General features: G+C 38.2%; 1 protein-coding gene across 10 annotated transcripts in view; it reads left to right on the top strand.

Annotated features, from left to right (window-relative positions):
• Positions 1 to 17,138, top strand: part of abcc5 (ATP binding cassette subfamily C member 5) — a 103,849-nt gene that overhangs the window by 26,136 nt on the left and 60,575 nt on the right. For 6 of the 10 annotated variants that reach the window (XM_033032140.1, XM_033032138.1, XM_033032141.1 and 3 more), the window contains exons 5-9: positions 137 to 284; positions 8,399 to 8,632; positions 9,275 to 9,448; positions 10,422 to 10,569; positions 12,624 to 12,772. In XM_033032140.1, the coding sequence (XP_032888031.1) occupies positions 137 to 284; positions 8,399 to 8,632; positions 9,275 to 9,448; positions 10,422 to 10,569; positions 12,624 to 12,772 (853 nt within the window). The other 4 variants (XM_033032142.1, XM_033032145.1, XM_033032146.1 and 1 more) reach the window with 4 other exon arrangements.

Genomic DNA, 17,138 nt, shown 5'->3' with positions numbered 1-17,138 from the left:
GGCTTAACCAAAGTCCTATAGAGCGGCACCAGGAATAATAAAGTCCTAATAATGGAAATTTGAATGACTGGGAAACATTTCTTTCATTGACCTCTTGCTTGTGTCTTCAAATTCAATATATATTGCTTTTCTCCAGATTAGAACGGCTGTGGCAAACAGAATTGAAAGAATGTGGCCAGGAAAATGCCTCACTAAACAGAGTGATTTGGAGGTTTTGCCAGACAAGGCTGGTCATCTCTGTGATCTGCTTGATGGTTACAATGGTGGCCGGCTTCTGCGGACCAGTAAGTTATCTATGACTTATGAATTTTCATTAACTTTCATGGTCTTTTTTTTGGTAGGGAAGAGAGGATAAAAACTTCCTAACACTGGTATGCATCACGATTATAGCTCTCCTCTTTCATTCTTTATGACCTTGCTTCAGAATAATTGTCTCTGCACTGAAGTAAGTGATTAATGGCACATTAGTAAGGGTCCAAGAAATAAGTTGTTGGGATGAAGGTAAAGCATAGAAGAGAAATAACAGCTAGGTAATTCATTCAATCTTTTAAGTTGTACTGCTTTCATTTGTGTCTGTTTTTAAAGCCAATGACAAGGTATCATTTGAAAGATGCTTCTTGACATTTGTACAAAAAAACGAAAAAAACTTCAGAATATAAGATGGCGGGTAACTGTTTCTGAATTGTGTAAAACTAGTAGAAGTGTGATGTTAATCCATTTTCATTAGTTGTAACATTTCTTGTTTCCCTATCCAGGAACATTACTTTTGGAGTATCTGAGTAAATCTTTTCTCTAGAATCAGTCAGATGTGCCAGTAAACAAAAAAACAAAATCATCATTTTTAAGTATAGGTTCATTTGAGTTTTGAGGTGTGATTGTTTTCTGATGCAATATATGGACTACCTTCTTGGAGCATGATAAATGATTACTGCAGGAAATAAATAATAGAGCTATGTCTGATTGAATTTTGATTGGAAATATTTAAGGAGAGGCATAATGTATACATCAGAATGCTTATTTTCCTTGACTTACTGTGAATGTTTGTGTTAATTGCGTGTGTGTGTGCGAATGTGTGTAGTCACTTGAACTGAATCTTCTAACCATGTTGTTTTTGCTCTGGAAGGACATCTTTAAAGTTCTGTGGAAAAGGAATCTCCTCCAGCAGAAAGCTGCTCTCTCCAGAAATATGTAGTACAGTATGTATCAACTTTACTGGGGTGGGGAAGCTGGAAGCTGGGAAATGAAACAAGAAGGACCTGGCAGTATTTTGGCAGGAAATGTCTGAAGTTTAGGGTTTGGAAAACTAAAATTGGTGATCTATCTGGTTTGCATAAAAACTTAAGAATTGGAAGAAGGATTAAATATCTACTTGTTATGGGAAAAGAACAGTAAGATGACGAGGTTTCAAGGTAATTTTATTTCATGGTGGGGTGGTGGTGGTGTTGGGATGTTAGTTAAGTGTCAGTGATGTGAAGAACTTAAGGCCAGTTTTAACTAATTTCCTGTGTATATTTAAATAATATGGGGTGGTTGCATGAGATAGTGAGCAAATTATTTAGTTTTTGGGAGTGGCCTTAGTCGAAATTCTCATTTACGCAAATGGCAAGACTTGCTCTATGAAGCTGTTATAAATATGAATGTAAATTTGGATACAATTATGATTTGTGCAGTGCACATTCTATCACCTTTGATTTCAGTTGTTTCTTTGAAATGGTTTAATATTTTCTTTCAAACCAAATTAGAAAACCAATTGAGGTTGGGAGCAACAAAGAAAATCTTGAACATTTAATTTAACCTAATTTCCTGCACACTAAGCAATATTCTTATTTGGAATGGGTGTTTCTGTGGTTTGATGAAAGTGAATCTGATTTCTTACTGAAATTAGCATTTTAAGAAATTACTTCATTTTCGTTTACTGGATTTTGTTTGACAAAATAACTAGTGGTGTGGCGGCACCTGATAGCAACCCAAGGTGACGACGAACCACCGGCTCTAGAGGACGGCGTCTTAGTGGGGGAGGCGCGAGTCACGGGGTCGTTATCTGAGTTGTTATTTAAGGCCGGGCAACGCCCGTGTCAGTGAGGAGTAGGGAGCTGCATGCAGAAGAATAAACACGTCTAGAGCACACACTTGTGACCGAATAGTTTTTGGCTAGACTCCTGCCAGTCCCTGCCACAGTGGGTTATTTTAGTGAGTCAAAAATTTGAACATAATTAGAAAATGTCTCCGCCACATCATTTTTGCAGTTGGATCTATTTCAAGACTTCGCCTTTTATGTAAATCAAAAGCAGTACACTTCGGTCTTTTTTTCCTTGTCTCCTCAAAATGTCTTCCCTTTGCATACATTTTCATTTGTTGGTTAGGAAAAGGTTTTTTTGATTAGCAATGGGTAAAGGTAGCACTTGTTTTGACCAGAACATGAAAGTCAAATTTGATTTCTAAATTCCAGTGAGGCTCAAGAGAACTATAACTCACTGACATTTATGAGCTTTGTAAATGGCACATTGAATAGAATAGTTCTCGTACTATATTAGTTCTATTGACGACAGAAGACTGAAAACAACTTATTTCTACTGAATTTGCTTTTTCTTGTATTTAAATCATAGCTTGATGCTAAGACTGAGGAAAAGTGCTCTATTATAAGAAAGTGAATTAGTTTGCACATGTGCATTTGGGTTGATCTAGCTGGGTTGATGCAAATATGAAGAATCTCCAGACCACTCCTTTTTCAATTTGATATTGGTGTACAGACGAAGGAAATCGGCATCAGTAGAAATGGAGGGTGCATTTTATTCTAACTTAATAGTTTGCTCATGTTGAATTCTTATAAAAAGATATGATGAAGGGTACAGCTAAGTTTCAAGCTTTGGAAATTTTATGTTATAAAATGTTTTTTTTATTGTAATGCATAGTTCTGCATAATCCATTCCAGTTCACTGAAGAGTACTAATTTAATTGTGATTCTGACCTTTCTTTTTACAATGGTGTTGAATTCTCTTGGAGCAGTTTCAAGGTTCTGGAAAATTGCTTGCTGTTAACTGGCATTTGAAAATGAAAAAATAGGGAAGAAGCAGATTACTTGAATTATCTTCATATGTAGAAAAAATGACTGCTTATTAATTGTGTAATTTTATATTGATTAGTTTGATTCCTCCAACAACTCTCTAACGTTTCTTGAAATTGAAACAAAGTGTGCAGTTCTTTCCTAAATATAAGAAGAATTTTGTGCATTTCACTACAGAGTTCATTAAGCCATTAAACTTGCAATGGCATCGGAAAACGGAGCACAATCGGTGGTTGAGATAAATACTTGTGATTTTTTCTTCGTTCTAAATTAAAATAAACCAAACATTGGATATTGAAGAACAAAAACTTTAATATGTTATCCCTCCAATCCAATTAACTAATATTGCGATATTGTTTTACCCTGACCATATTGTAAACTTTTAAACTACTAATGCTAAGATCTCTATTTAAATCCTCTTTAACAGCATGATAGCTGAATATAATTAATAAACATATTAAAAAGTTCCGTAGTTTGGATTTGTTGAATATAAAATTTAATTTAGCATAAAATTAAATACAACTAGTGAAAATATTCTGGAAATATTTATTAAAATTAAAGTATTTCACATTTCCAGATGACAGATAAATGTAAGTAAGAGATTAAATTGTAGAGGTTTAGAAGAAGGCTTCTTGGCCCATCACGTTTTAGCTATCTTCTGCTCCAGTTAGTGCCCTCCATAATGTTTGGAACACAGACCCATCATTTATTTATTTGCCTCTGTACTGCACAATTTGAGATTTGTAATAGAAAACGATCACATGTGGTTAAAGTGCACATTGTCAGATTTTATTAAAGGGTATCTTTACACGTTTTGGTTTCACCATGTAGAAATTACAGCTGTGTTTATACATAGTCCCCCACATTTCAGGGCACCATAATGTTTGGGACACATGGCTTCACAGGTGTTTGTAATTGCTCAGGTATGTTTAATTGCCCCCTTAATGCAGGTATAAGTGAGCTCTGAGCATGTAGTCTTTCCTCCAGTCTTTCCATTACCTTTGGAAACTTTTATTGCTGTTTATCAACATGAGGACCAAAGTTGTGCCAATGAAAGTCAAATATGCCATTATGGGTGAGAAACAAGAGTAAAACTATTAGAGGCATCAGCCAAACCATAGGCTTACCAAAATCAACTGTTCGGAACATCATTAAGAAGAAAGAGCACCAGTGAGCTCGCAAAGGGACTGGCAGGCCAAAGAAGATCTCCACAGCTGATGACAGAAGAATTCTCTCTATAATAAAGAAAAATCTCCAAACACCTGTCTGACAGATCAGAAACACTCTTAAGGAGTCAGGTGTGGATTTGTCAATGACCATCATCCACAGAAGAAGTCATGCAAGATGCAAACCACTGGTTAGTCACAAAAGTAGGATTGCCAGGTTAGTTTGCCAAGAAGTACTTAAAAGAACAACCACAGTTCTGGAAAAAGGTCTAATGGACCAGTGAGATGAAGATTAACTTATATCAGAGTGATGGCAAGAGCAAAGTATGGAGGAGAGAACGAACTGCCGAAGATCCAAAGCATACCACCTCATCTGTGAAACACGGTGGTAGGGGTATTATGGCCTGGGCATGTATGGCTGCTGAAGGTACTGGCTCACTTATCTTCATTGATGATACAACTGCTGATGGTGGTAGCATAATTAATTCTGAAGTGTATAGACACATCCTATCTACTCAAGTTCAAACAAATGCCTCAAAACTCATTGGCCGGTGGTTCATTCTACAGCAAGGCAATGATCCCAAACATACTTCTGAAGCAACAAAGGAGTTTTTCAAAGCTTAAAAAATGGTAAATTCTTGAGTGATCAAGTCAATTACCCGATCTGAACCCAATTGAGCACGGCTTTTATATACTGAAGAGAAAACTGAAGGGGACTAGCCCCCAAAACAAGCATAAACTAAAGATGGCTGCAATACAGGCCTGGCAGAGCATCACCAGAAAAGACACTCAGCAACTGGAGATGTCCATGAATCGCAGACTTCAGGCAGTCATTGCATGCAAAGGAATATAACAAAACACTAAACATAACTACTTTCATTTACATTACATTGCTGTGTCCCAAACATTATGGTGCCCTGAAATGGGGAGACAATGTATAAACACTGTTGTAATTTCTACATGGTGAAACTGGCCTTTATTAAAATCTGACAATGTACACTTTAAGCACATGTGATTTTTTTTTTTAATGACAAATCTCAAATTGTGGAGTACAGAGGCAAATAAATAAATGATGGGTCTTTGTCCCAAGCATACTGGAGGGCACTGTAAATAACCACATCAGTCCGATTCCTTTCCCCAACAAATCAATTATTCTAAGTGCTTTTCAAATTGTTTCCTGTTCCATGGCCCCCATTGTCAGTGAATTCTTGATCATGGGCCAATATTTGAATTTTCTGCCTCTTGGTCCTTGAATTGTCCATGAATGGAAACAGCCTCTCTCTATCTACTCTAACTAAACCAATCATTATCCTGTACACATCTATAAAATCTAAATCTTTACTGCAAAGATAGCAACCATCGTTTCTGCAGTTAAACAATGCTGAAATCCCACATCCGTGGAAACCTTTTTGTTAGGCCTAGGAAGTGGAGGAAGAAAACCTGAACATTTGGTTGTTTGGTGTTATTATTGTTGTTTTAAAAACCAGGATCGTGAACTAGAGGCTTGCTGATAGTAAAATCAATTCTAAGAATCTCATTGTCATACTTTAGGATTCTTGTTGGTGGACAAAAGATGGAAGAGGTGAGACAATTAGTTACTTTGGAGAAATGCCCACTACATTAACAGTGTCATTTATTTACAACCTGAAGTTCTCTGTCGTGAAATGCACAATATAAGCTATTCTTAGCATTCATAGGATTGCCATGTAAAGGTGCATTGGAATGAGATAAGAAGTCATTCGCAAATGGTCATCATGCTTTAAGGTAAGGTAGTGATTACAAATAGTAATGTTAACATTGCCATTTAAAGCTTTTTCATTTAGTTTTATTATACCAGCCAGCAGTTATTCCTAGGTTTAATATTGGTTAGAAATGAATATTTCTGTGCAAAATAATACTGATGAAGAAGAGAGACAATGGATTTATCTTACCTCACACTACAAGTTAATTGATGACAATCTTAGTTTCATCATTCCTTAAATACTTTTAGAGCAACGTCCTCCATTGAGTTTTTACTGAGCTTGATTTGGAAATAATTCAATGCATGATGTGGGAAAATAATTTTATTGCTTTTTATTGTTGAAAAATGTGGACATTTTTTAGAAGGCAAATGTCGTATTTTAAATTTAGGACAGGACTTGCATGATGATGCTGAGCCAGATGAAATTTAGGATGAATAATCTAAGATATTCCTATTACAGTGGAGGCACAAGAGACTAGATGCTGTAAACTGGAGGAAAAAAATAATTTCTGAACGAACTTAGTGGGCAGGCAGCATCTGTGAAGGCAGAGGAATGGTTGAGATTTCAGATTGATATACTATTTCAGAACATAGGGATTCGATCCAAAACATTAGCCACTTCTATTACAGTCTTCCTTTAGAATGCTTTGTGCAGTCTGAGCACCACTGTGGTCTTCATGAAAGGAGAAATGTTCTTTCCTTGTACCTTCACTAATTCATTATTTACAGCTGCCGAGGTGTAAGGTCCGAATCCTTACAAATTCATTCTTGCACTGGAATTTACATCCGTACAGAAGTATTTATATGATCTCTAAAACATTGACTGGAGGTTTGGCAAGAGCAGCTATTTCACATGTGACTCGTGCAGTGGAGTTTGAAATGGACAGTTGGTTTCATATGGTGAATCAACGCTGAAAAGAGCAACGTGATGGAATCACCACAGAGTGAAAATGAGAAGAGCGATACAGCATCACAGCGTGCTTCCAACTAGGGTCAATTCTCCTGTGTGAATCAATCAAAAAGAAATGCTGGGACTGCAGTTAAGTTTAACATGCAAATTGGCACTATTAATGAGACTATGATTGAACTGATGGATGCAAACAGTTTCTGTAATTTCTCCAGAGCTGTTTCATGTCTTTCTAAATCTTTACTAAAAAGTTTACCTTAAATTATCCTCCAACATTGCCTAAAGTTTTGATATTTGGGTGCAAGTGAATGCTTATTTTTTGGCTTTCTGTACACTGGATATTTTTTAAATGAACACTTGTGTGATACATACAAATGTTTAACTGCTCCCTTTGGCCTGTTTTGGAAAAAAATTGAACTAATTGATGAATTGCTCATATTTTAAAAGATGTGTATATTTTTTTATCTATATATATTTGGTTTTTAAATGCAAATTTGATCTTGTGTTTTATGTCTATATAAAAATATCAGATGAAGATGGCCTACTTTGACTGTACAAATTAGTTATTGAACCAAGTTTGGAATTTGAGAGGGAGAAGCATACATATTGTATGGAATAGTAGTAGTTTGTCAAGTAGGCTAGTTAATGGTGTTTCAGGATTTCTGTACACCATCTTACTGTGGCTATGTGTTACATTCTTGCTTGTGATGGAATTGCATTCTCATAGGTTTTTGTTTTTTTAAATTGGAAATGACCCTAAGTCATATAGCATCTTCTGACAGTAATATTTGAGAATTATATTCTGCTTTCTTTATTATTTTCCAACGAAAACATTACATGCACTGGAATGGCAATGTTGATTATGTATTATTATTATTATTATAGATGTTCTGAGGCATCCAATTATCTACAAAATACGTAACTTCTTGTAAAATCTCATTGCCATGGTGATGTAATTTATTTAATTAATTGTATCACAGTGGATTTTTGGTAGGTTTATGCCGTAATGTTATAGGGATGTAGATAAAGCATATAAAATTTAATTTATATTAATGAAGTAATTTGTTCAAATCCATTACATTCTTGCATAATTTTTTTTTGTACTTTAATGTGAGCTTTATTGTAGTTGGATATTTTGGAGATGATTTGAAAATACAATAAAAGTGTCCCCCTCAAAATGAGTTGAATTCATAATATGATTTAAAAAAATGAATGTTGATTGTGTTGGAGCTAAATATTTTGGATGTCATGAAATGATTACCACAAAGTATTCCAATGTGAGCATCTCTCTGTTTTTCTCCTGGTTTGGTGTGATTAAACTCCCACTGTTTACTTTCAGGTGTGTTTTGCAAACACTGCCACTTCCTTCTTCAGTCAATTGTAGGTACATTGTTCTGATTGACTCAATGGAATATGGTAAATTAAGCAATGCAAATTTCAAAATATGTATATTCTACAAATTTTTGAAGAACAAATGATGAAAACATTTTCAATTTCACACAAGTGTTTTCCTTTACTAGGCTTTTCTTGTGAAACGTTTGCTGGATTATACAGCGTTGAAAGAGTCCAATCTGCAGTATGGCTTGCTGTTGAGTCTTGGGCTGTTTTTGACCGAAGTGGTCCGTTCCTGGTCGTTGGCAATGACCTGGGCATTGAACTACCGCACTGCTGCCAGGCTGAGAGGAGCTGCTCTTACCATGGCATTTGACAAAATTCTGAAACTTAAGAACATAAAGGAGAAATCTCTGGGTGAGGTATGTTCCCAGTACAGGTCTTGTTAAGCAATAATATGCAGTAGTCCGCTAATTTAAAAAAAATAAAAAAAATACGTGGAATTGGAAAGTGACCTAAAGTTAGATTGTTTCAAGCCAATATCATTTTGTGTCTATCTTCGGTTTAAACCAGTATCTGCAGTTCCTTCCTGCACTAAAAATAACTAGCCCTAGGCTTCATATTGTCAGTCATATTATCCCCAATAAAATCAAGTAGTCTCCCACATAGATTACCATAGGCATTTTTTTTAAATGGGCATCACCCTCCATGCAAAAGCATAAATGCTAAGGTATGTCAACATGATGGAGCATTGCTGTGGTGGATTCAGCTAACAGATGCAATGTTCTAAGTTTCTCAGTTATTCTGGCAGTGACGTTCCTGACTTACTTTCACCTAAGCAAGTTGTTGTTAGAGTTTACTTTGAGAACTATGTGTTTATCAGCAGGACCTAGTCTATTATGTCAAGAATCAAATGAACAAAGATAACAGAAATGTGCAATTAGTTAACTGGGTGTGTGTTTTAAGATTAGTAGCAAAATAAAATTGGATGTGCTAAGTATACTATTTATTTTGCTTGAACTGTTGAAACCCATCTTTTAAAAATAAATTGTGTTTCTGCTCAGCTTGTCAATATTTGCACCAGTGATGGACAGCGACTGTTCGAAGCTATTGCAGTTGGAAGTTTGTTGGCAGGTGGACCCCTTGTAGCTATTCTGGGAATGATTTACAATGTCACATTGCTGGGTCCCACTGCTTTCATCGGTTCTATGATTTTTATACTCTTCTATCCAGCTATGGTGAGTTATTACCAGCTTTTAAATGCTTAAAATAAAACTAGCGTGATGAGTGATTAATTATTGAAGATGGAGCATGACACTGTTTATTGTGTGGTCATGTTATTCTTGAAACAATCATTGAATTGAGTTAGGCACTGCATGACTGTGATTGCTTTGATAAACTTCTTGTCATGGCATTTGTCAAATTATGAATGTGTAAATATGGTTTAAGCATGTATCAGCTTGAACATAGATTATTTTAATTTCTCCTGTATTGTTTGCTTACATGTTGTATTTTAAGGATTTTAAATTTTGCTCTTATTTTTACAGTTTAGGTACCATCTCTTTCCATTTGAAAGTGCATAATTTGTGTAAATTGGTGGTTTTAATTTGACGTTCACTTTTTCAACTCTTCGTATCCTGTAAGCATAGAATGATTATGGGGTAGATCATTAGAGACAATAACCTCTATGCTAAATTTTGATGTCAGCTGTTCTCAAAACATATTGAATGAAAACCCACTTTACCCATTCTGTATTGGAGGAACTTCAGTTTGTTTCTTTATAGTAAGCAATCCATATTGTCTCTCCCACTTCAACATTTTTCAGTTGAAACATTTTTACTTTTATTATTTTTACTCTTGTGGTCTATCATAGAAAATGTAATTGCAATATATGATACGAGTAAATAATTACTATGGGAAATATTGTCTCCCTTTGCTTAATAGAATCATCTTTGAAGGCAAATGTTTCTTTGTTTTCCACTCTTGCTCACTTATTGCACTCATTCTTGTTTAGTTCGTAAACTTCAACATATTTTCTCCTCTCTCCTTTTCACAATCATTTTTTATGAATAAATTGTATTCTAATTTTCACACTTTGACTTTCTATTTAGGATATCCTTGTTCTCTCTGCTTCTTGTGTGTTGGAGTACTTACAACAATTGTGAATCAGGAATAACGTTTCATACTGAACCTTGTTTTGTTTTGTAAAAGATGATCGTGTCCCGAATGACGGTATACTTCAGAAGGAAGTGTATTTCTGTGACTGACAAACGTATTCAAAGAATGAATGAAGTCATCTCTTACATAAAATTTATTAAAATGTATGCCTGGGTAAAGGCATTTTCACAGAGCATTCTCAGTGAGTATTGCGTTTCACAGAATTTCAAAGTTCTTCAATTCCAAATATTCTTGCCCTGATTTAATTTTATTCCTGACTATCAGCGACTGTTTTCAACCTACAATCCAAATTTCAGGCAACCTCATCTTGTTTAAGTCTACCTCATCAAATTCTTAATTTATTTTGAAGACTAGTAGTAGGTTCCATCTTGGCTTTAAATCTTTAAATCTTTTAACCATGAATCCTTTTTTTTTTCAACCTCTTCTTATAGATGAATAGACTATTCTTCACTGGATGCAAATCATTGTTCTGAATTTTGCAGTGGTAATGATGGCAATGCAACTAGCATTTGTCTTAATTACTCCGTAAGCATCTTTGGAATACATAGTTTTAATGTGGAAATCCAAAGCATTGCTGAAAGTAATTCTATAAAGCTTAATTTTTAAACACTCCTTCAAAAGTCGAGACTTGTGACTTAACGTGAACTTGTGACTAAAGTATGCTTAATATCTTTGTTGTTTAATGGCTAAGTGAATTCTAAAGGCATGATTCCTACAAAGCAAACATTTTGTCCCTGAACATATCTAATTGTGTACATAATATTATATCTTATCTAAAAATATATTTTTAACGTGCTATTTTCAGCTGTACCCAAATTATATGTGGTTAAAAATTGTTTCTAAAGTTAAATATAAATAGTTTCCATTTTTTCCTTCTTGATTTGCTGTTTGTGAGAACGATGTCTAACTTGATGATGTCTCAGCTGCTAGAAGCCAAGTACTTTTTAACTGATATTTGACAGCAAATGACAGCAAGTGGATATGTGGTATTTCTCAGCATGGAGGTTGTAAGATCTTTGTGGGAGGTTTACTTGTCATAGCTCCTTAAAGTTTAGCAAGATACATCAATGATTAACTTGAATTTTTATTTTGTTATTGATTTTTCTCATGGTATTAACAATTTTGGGATGGCACAATGGTACACCAAGTAGTGTTGCTGCCTCACATCCCCAGCAACCTGAATTCAGCCCTTATCTCTTGTGTGAAGGTTGTATATTCTCTCAAGTATCTTGGTTGATTTGCTACTGTTATTTAGTTCTGATGGCAGGATGAACAGGGCTATTGATGGGCACGTAAGATAAAATAGATTAAAGGAAAATTGTGGTGCAGTGGGATAAAAGAGAATGGTCTGAGAGCCAGCAAAACCCAAATAAGCTACATGGCCTCACTCTATGTTGGAAAGGCATTAAAAATATGAGTAAAATACAAAGTGCTCGAGGAACTCAGTGGATCAGGCAGCATCTGTGGAAGGAATGGACAGATAACATTTTGGGTTGGGTGAGTGGAACGGGGTGCGGGGGGAGGGGGGGGGGGACAAAGCCTGGCAAGTGATAGGTGGATAGAGAAGAGGGGTTGGAGGGGGGAGAAAAGGAGACAAAAGAGAGGATGAGTGAAATGTAAAGACTGGGAGAGATATGGGAAGAAGGGGGGAGGGGGGGGCAGGGGAAAAGGGAGTATTAAAGGGAAAAGCAGGGAAATATAATATAAAAGGAGGGGAAAAAGATGTAGGATAGAGAGAAAAGAAGTAGGATGATGCGGCGGGGGGAGGGATTGTAGAAGAAATGCCTGCATATCTGGGTGTGGGGAGCACAGGCGAGGGAGGGTATGGGGCTATTATTTGAAATTGGACGAACAACAGCAAGAATTACAAAGGGGGAGCAGTGAGAGAAAGTCTTACAGAACATGCGTCAGCGAGAGGAGAACTTTTCACAGTTGGCATACTTTGAGCAGATTTTACTGTGTGGCAGTAAAATGAGGACATAAGAAACATCAGCAGTTTCTTGTGTTACAAATATGAGTAATATTTAAAATGATTTACAGAAATTACGCAGCATTACTCTTCCTGTCTTCTGAATTGTGGTAACCATGATATAGGTATTTTTCTAGAAGTTAACAAAGGTTTTATGTTTTCACTAAAATGTATATTGTTAAGTATTAATATTACATGTCATTGCATCAATTTTGAACTTAAATATTCATTTGTTATTGCTCCCAATGTTTTTTTTACCTTTCTAGAAATCAGAGAGGAAGAACGGAAAATCTTAGAATATGCTGGATATTTTCAAAGCATCACCGTGGGTATTGCTCCAGTTGTCGTGGTTATAGCCAGTGTAATGACTTTCTCTGCCCACATGCTCTTGGGCTATGATCTTACTGCTGCTGAGGTTAGTCTGCATGCTAGAAATGTATTAACGTTTGAAGAAAGAACATGTTGTGGTTTCTGTAGTTTTGAAAAGAATGAATATTTAAAAGGTGTCACATGAATGGGGAGAGGATGTTTCCTCTTGAGAGGGAATATAAAACTAGGGGTCGCTATTAAAAAATAAGGATGAAATGAAATGCACCCCTTACTTTTCCTTAGTTTTTCATGAATCTTTATGAAACTCTTCATTTAGACAAAGAGAGTGGATGTTTAGTGAGAGGAAATGGGAATGTGGAGTTGAGATTGCAATCAGATCAAGCATCATTTCATTGTATGGCAGAATAAATGGCTCAGTCCTTTTTATTATTTGTATGTAAATGGATTGAGAGAAAATATAGGGCTGTTATCTTGTAAAGCTAGGAAGTATATAATTTAATGTTCTCAGAAGAATCCTCATGGTTGCAGTGGAAAAGTCATTGCTATCCTTACTCAGTCTTCAGCTACTGTTCAACAAAAATCAGATATTGAGAAGGGCAGCAGTAATGGCTTGGAGATTGGTACTACTGCCCTCGTTCTTCTGGCTAGAGGAGATGCAGCCCTAATCTAGTTACAGGAGCAGGATTCATCCTTTGCTCCTTAGTGATAGGCCAATTCTCTGAAATATCTGTAATGAGTCCATCACATGGTACAGGTACAACAGGCAGTGAAGAAAGTGAATGGCATGTTGGCCTTCATAACAAGAGGAGTTGAGTATAGGAGCAAAGAGGTCCTTCTGCAGTTGTATAGGGCCCCATGAGACCATACCTGGAGTATTGAGTGCAGTTTTGGTCCCCTAATTTGAGGAAGGACATTTATGCTATTGAGAGAGTACAGCGTAGGTTTACAAGATTAATTCCCGGGATGGCGGGACTGTCGCATGCTGAGAGAATGGAGAGGCTGGGCTTGTATACTCTGGAGTTTAGAAGGATGAGAGGATATCTTATTGAAACATATATAGGGTTTGGACATGCTAGAGGCAGGAAACATGTTCCTGATGTTGGGGGAGTCCAGAACCAGGGGCCACTGTTTAAGAATAAGGGGTAAGCCATTTAGAACGGAGATGAGGAAACACTTTTTCACACAGAGTTGTGAGTCTGTGAAATTCTCTGCCTCAGAGGGTGGTGGAGGCCGGTTCTCTGGATACTTTCAAGAGAGAGCTAGATAGGGCTTTTAAAGATTGCGGAGTCAGGGGATATGGGGAGAAGGCAGGAACAGGGTACTGATTGGGGATGATCAGACATGATCACATTGAATGGCGATGCTGGCTCGAAGGGCTGAATGGCCTACTCCTGCACCTATTGTTTATTGTCACATCCACCATTTTCCCTATATCGCGCCCTAAACTGGATCTGTGCACATCAGTACTTCTGGGCAGATGCAGAATATATTTGTGCCTATATCTGGATCCTCAGCGGATCCCAAGATGTCCAGTAAATTTTCTGAGCCCTTTTTATTTTCAGTATTTCTCCAGCCTTCCCACTGACTTCTCTAGCCCTCGAAATATTTAGCAACTTCTCTGGCTCTGGTAGAACCACAGTGAAATTTGGAAACGGAACTGGCCATAAACAGTCACAAAAGACCATAGATTGCTCTGGGTCTTACCAGGCCACTGGGAGCCAAATTCTGATTGAAAGAATGTTTTGGTACCCGTTGGTAGAAATGGTGTACTCCACATAGCGTTCTTCTGGCAATCTGGGGCAGCTTATTGCAAGATCCCATATTTCAAGTTGATGCATATCAATCTGAAATATTAACTTTTACTCTTTACGGAAAGTGCTTGAGATGTTTGTGTTTTTGTTATTCAAAAATGTTCACAGTATTTTGTGCACTTGGTTGTGTTGGTCAGCATGAAAAGATTGAAATGCACGTGAATAAGAATAAAACTTGTCTTTATACAATATGTTAAATATAAAGAAAAGGCCTTTTGGGTCCATGTTCGGGTATTGGTGACGGTTGCATTTTCTGAAGATTTTCTGTAATGCTAAGCCACGTCATCTCAAGTGCATATAGAAATGCTAGTTGAAAAACAATCAATTTTTCAACTTTTTCACACATTCTGCGAGAGCAAAGGTTTGGGTAGTGATTTGTGAATTTTTTCAGGGTAAACTTCAGTGCTTTGCTCTTTTACTAACATTGAAGTGGAAAAAGCTGACCCTGTTTTGGTGGAACTTTGTATAAGATTGTCAGGGGAGATACCAACATTTTCAATGTATTAAATTTTGCTTTAAGCATTTTCCAGGTTTGCAATCCTCTATCAGTTGAACAAGATACCTTACAAGCCCTTCATCTCTTTAATGACTTCCGCTTTCCGAGCCCCCACTCCCTCATCTTTACTATGGACGTTCAGTCACTCTATGCCTCCATTCCCCACCAGGAAGGCCCTAAAGCCCTCCGTTTCCTCCTCGACTGAAGAACCAGCCAATTAACTTCACCACTAATTTCCATCCTGCACTCAGAGAGTTCATCCTGCACTCAAATTCACTTGAACCCTCCCATAGACTATTGCCTGACACCTATCACAAACCATGTTGACTCCCACATCTACATTTCTTCCCACCCTGCAAAGACTATCCCTTAGTCCCAATTCATCCGTCTATGCCGCATCTGCGCCCAAGATGAGGTGTTCAACACCAAGACATCCGAGATGTACTCATTCTTTAGGGAACGGTGTTTCCCCTCTTCCATCATAGATCTTATAGAAACTTACAAAATTCTTAAGGGGTTGGACAGGCTAGATGCAGGAAGATTGCTCCCGATGTTGGGGAAGTCCAGGACAAGGGGGTTACAGCTTAAGGATAAGGGGGAAATCCTTTAAAATCGAGATGAGAAGAACTTTTTTCACACAGAGAGTGGTGAATCTCTGGAACTCCCTGCCACAGAGGGTAGTCGAGGCCAGTTCATTGGCTATATTTAAGAGGGAGTTAGATGTGGCCCTTGTGGCTAAGGGGATCAGAGGGTATGGAGAGAAGGCAGGTACGGGATACTGAGTTGGATGATCAGCCATGATCATATTGAATGGCGGTGCAGGCTCGAAGGGCCGAATGGCCTACTCCTGCACCTAATTTCTATGTTTCTATGCCCTCACACATGTCTCTTCGGTACCCCGCAACTCCACCCTTGTTCCCGCTCCCCCTAGTCACAACAGAGACAGAGACCGCTAGTCCTTGCCTTTCACCCCATCAGCTGTCACATACAACACATAATCCTCTGACATTTTCGCCTCCTCCAACGGAATCCCACCACGTCACATCTCCACCCCTTGCTGTCGCCTGCAGAGACCGCTCCTTCGGCAACTCCCTGATTTACTGATCCTTTCCCACCCTAACCACCCCTCCCCAGATACCTGCCCCTGCAACCGCAGGATATGCAACACATGTCCCTATACCTCCTCCCTCGACTGTGTCCAGGGACCCCGACAGACCTTTTAAGCCAGGCAGATGTTCACTTGCACCTCCTCCAACCTCATCTACTGTATCCGTTGTTCAAAATGTGGACTCAGCGAGACCAAACGTAGACAGCAGGCACGTGCTGTGAGTAATTACTCAAGGTAGGCAGTCGGTCGGCTTTTAAAAAATTAAAAATTAAACCGCAGATTGTTCACTACATAAAAATAAAAAGTAAAAATAAAAACAGTAACAATTCAATTTGCCCATGGCTTCCTAGTCTCCTTTATTCTTAATTACTGAATGGGTGGGGGGGTGAAGGGTGATGGCAGGTGGAGAGATGGTGGGAAAAACGGGAGTACAGGGAAAAGTTGAATCAGTTGTCATCTTATTGAATGACAACATTTGTTCAAGAGACCAATTGGGGGGAGAGTTCCTTTCACAACGTGTGGAAAGTCTGTGCCAGGGGTAAAGTTGCGGGGAGGGCAGGAGCGTTGAGAAGGAGGGGGTCAGGGATAATGCCAGTAACTCACTCACCGCTGCCGCAGCGCTCCGGGCGCAAAGCCACTGCACTGTAGCCGGGGATAGAAGCAGCTCTCCGTCTGAACACCTCTCACCTGCCGCTCGCCGACTTCTCTCATGTCAGCCGTTTCCTGCAAATCCTTAAATTCCCACAGCCGAGTAACCTCAATCGCGCTGTTGGAATTTAAGGATTTGCGGGACATGAGTGAGGTCAGCGAGCGGCAGGAGAGAGGTTTTTAGACGGAGAGCTGCCAGAGGTGAGCGGGGGCCGGCAGAAGGCGCTGAGGTGGCGGACGGTTCCGATGTTCGGCCCAGCGGCTGCTCACAGCCACCCGAGCTGCTTCACCCCCCCCCCCCCCCCCCAATGCGGTGGCTCCGTGCAAGGAGCGTCGCAAGTGGCATTATCCAGATCCCCTTCTTCCCAACATTCGTGCCCTCCCCTGG

The sequence above is a fragment of the Amblyraja radiata genome, chromosome 13, assembly GCF_010909765.2.
Source record: "Amblyraja radiata isolate CabotCenter1 chromosome 13, sAmbRad1.1.pri, whole genome shotgun sequence".
NCBI lineage: Eukaryota > Metazoa > Chordata > Chondrichthyes > Rajiformes > Rajidae > Amblyraja > Amblyraja radiata.
The sequence above is the reverse complement of the archived record's forward strand: the minus strand, read 5'-3'. Positions and strand labels throughout refer to the sequence as shown.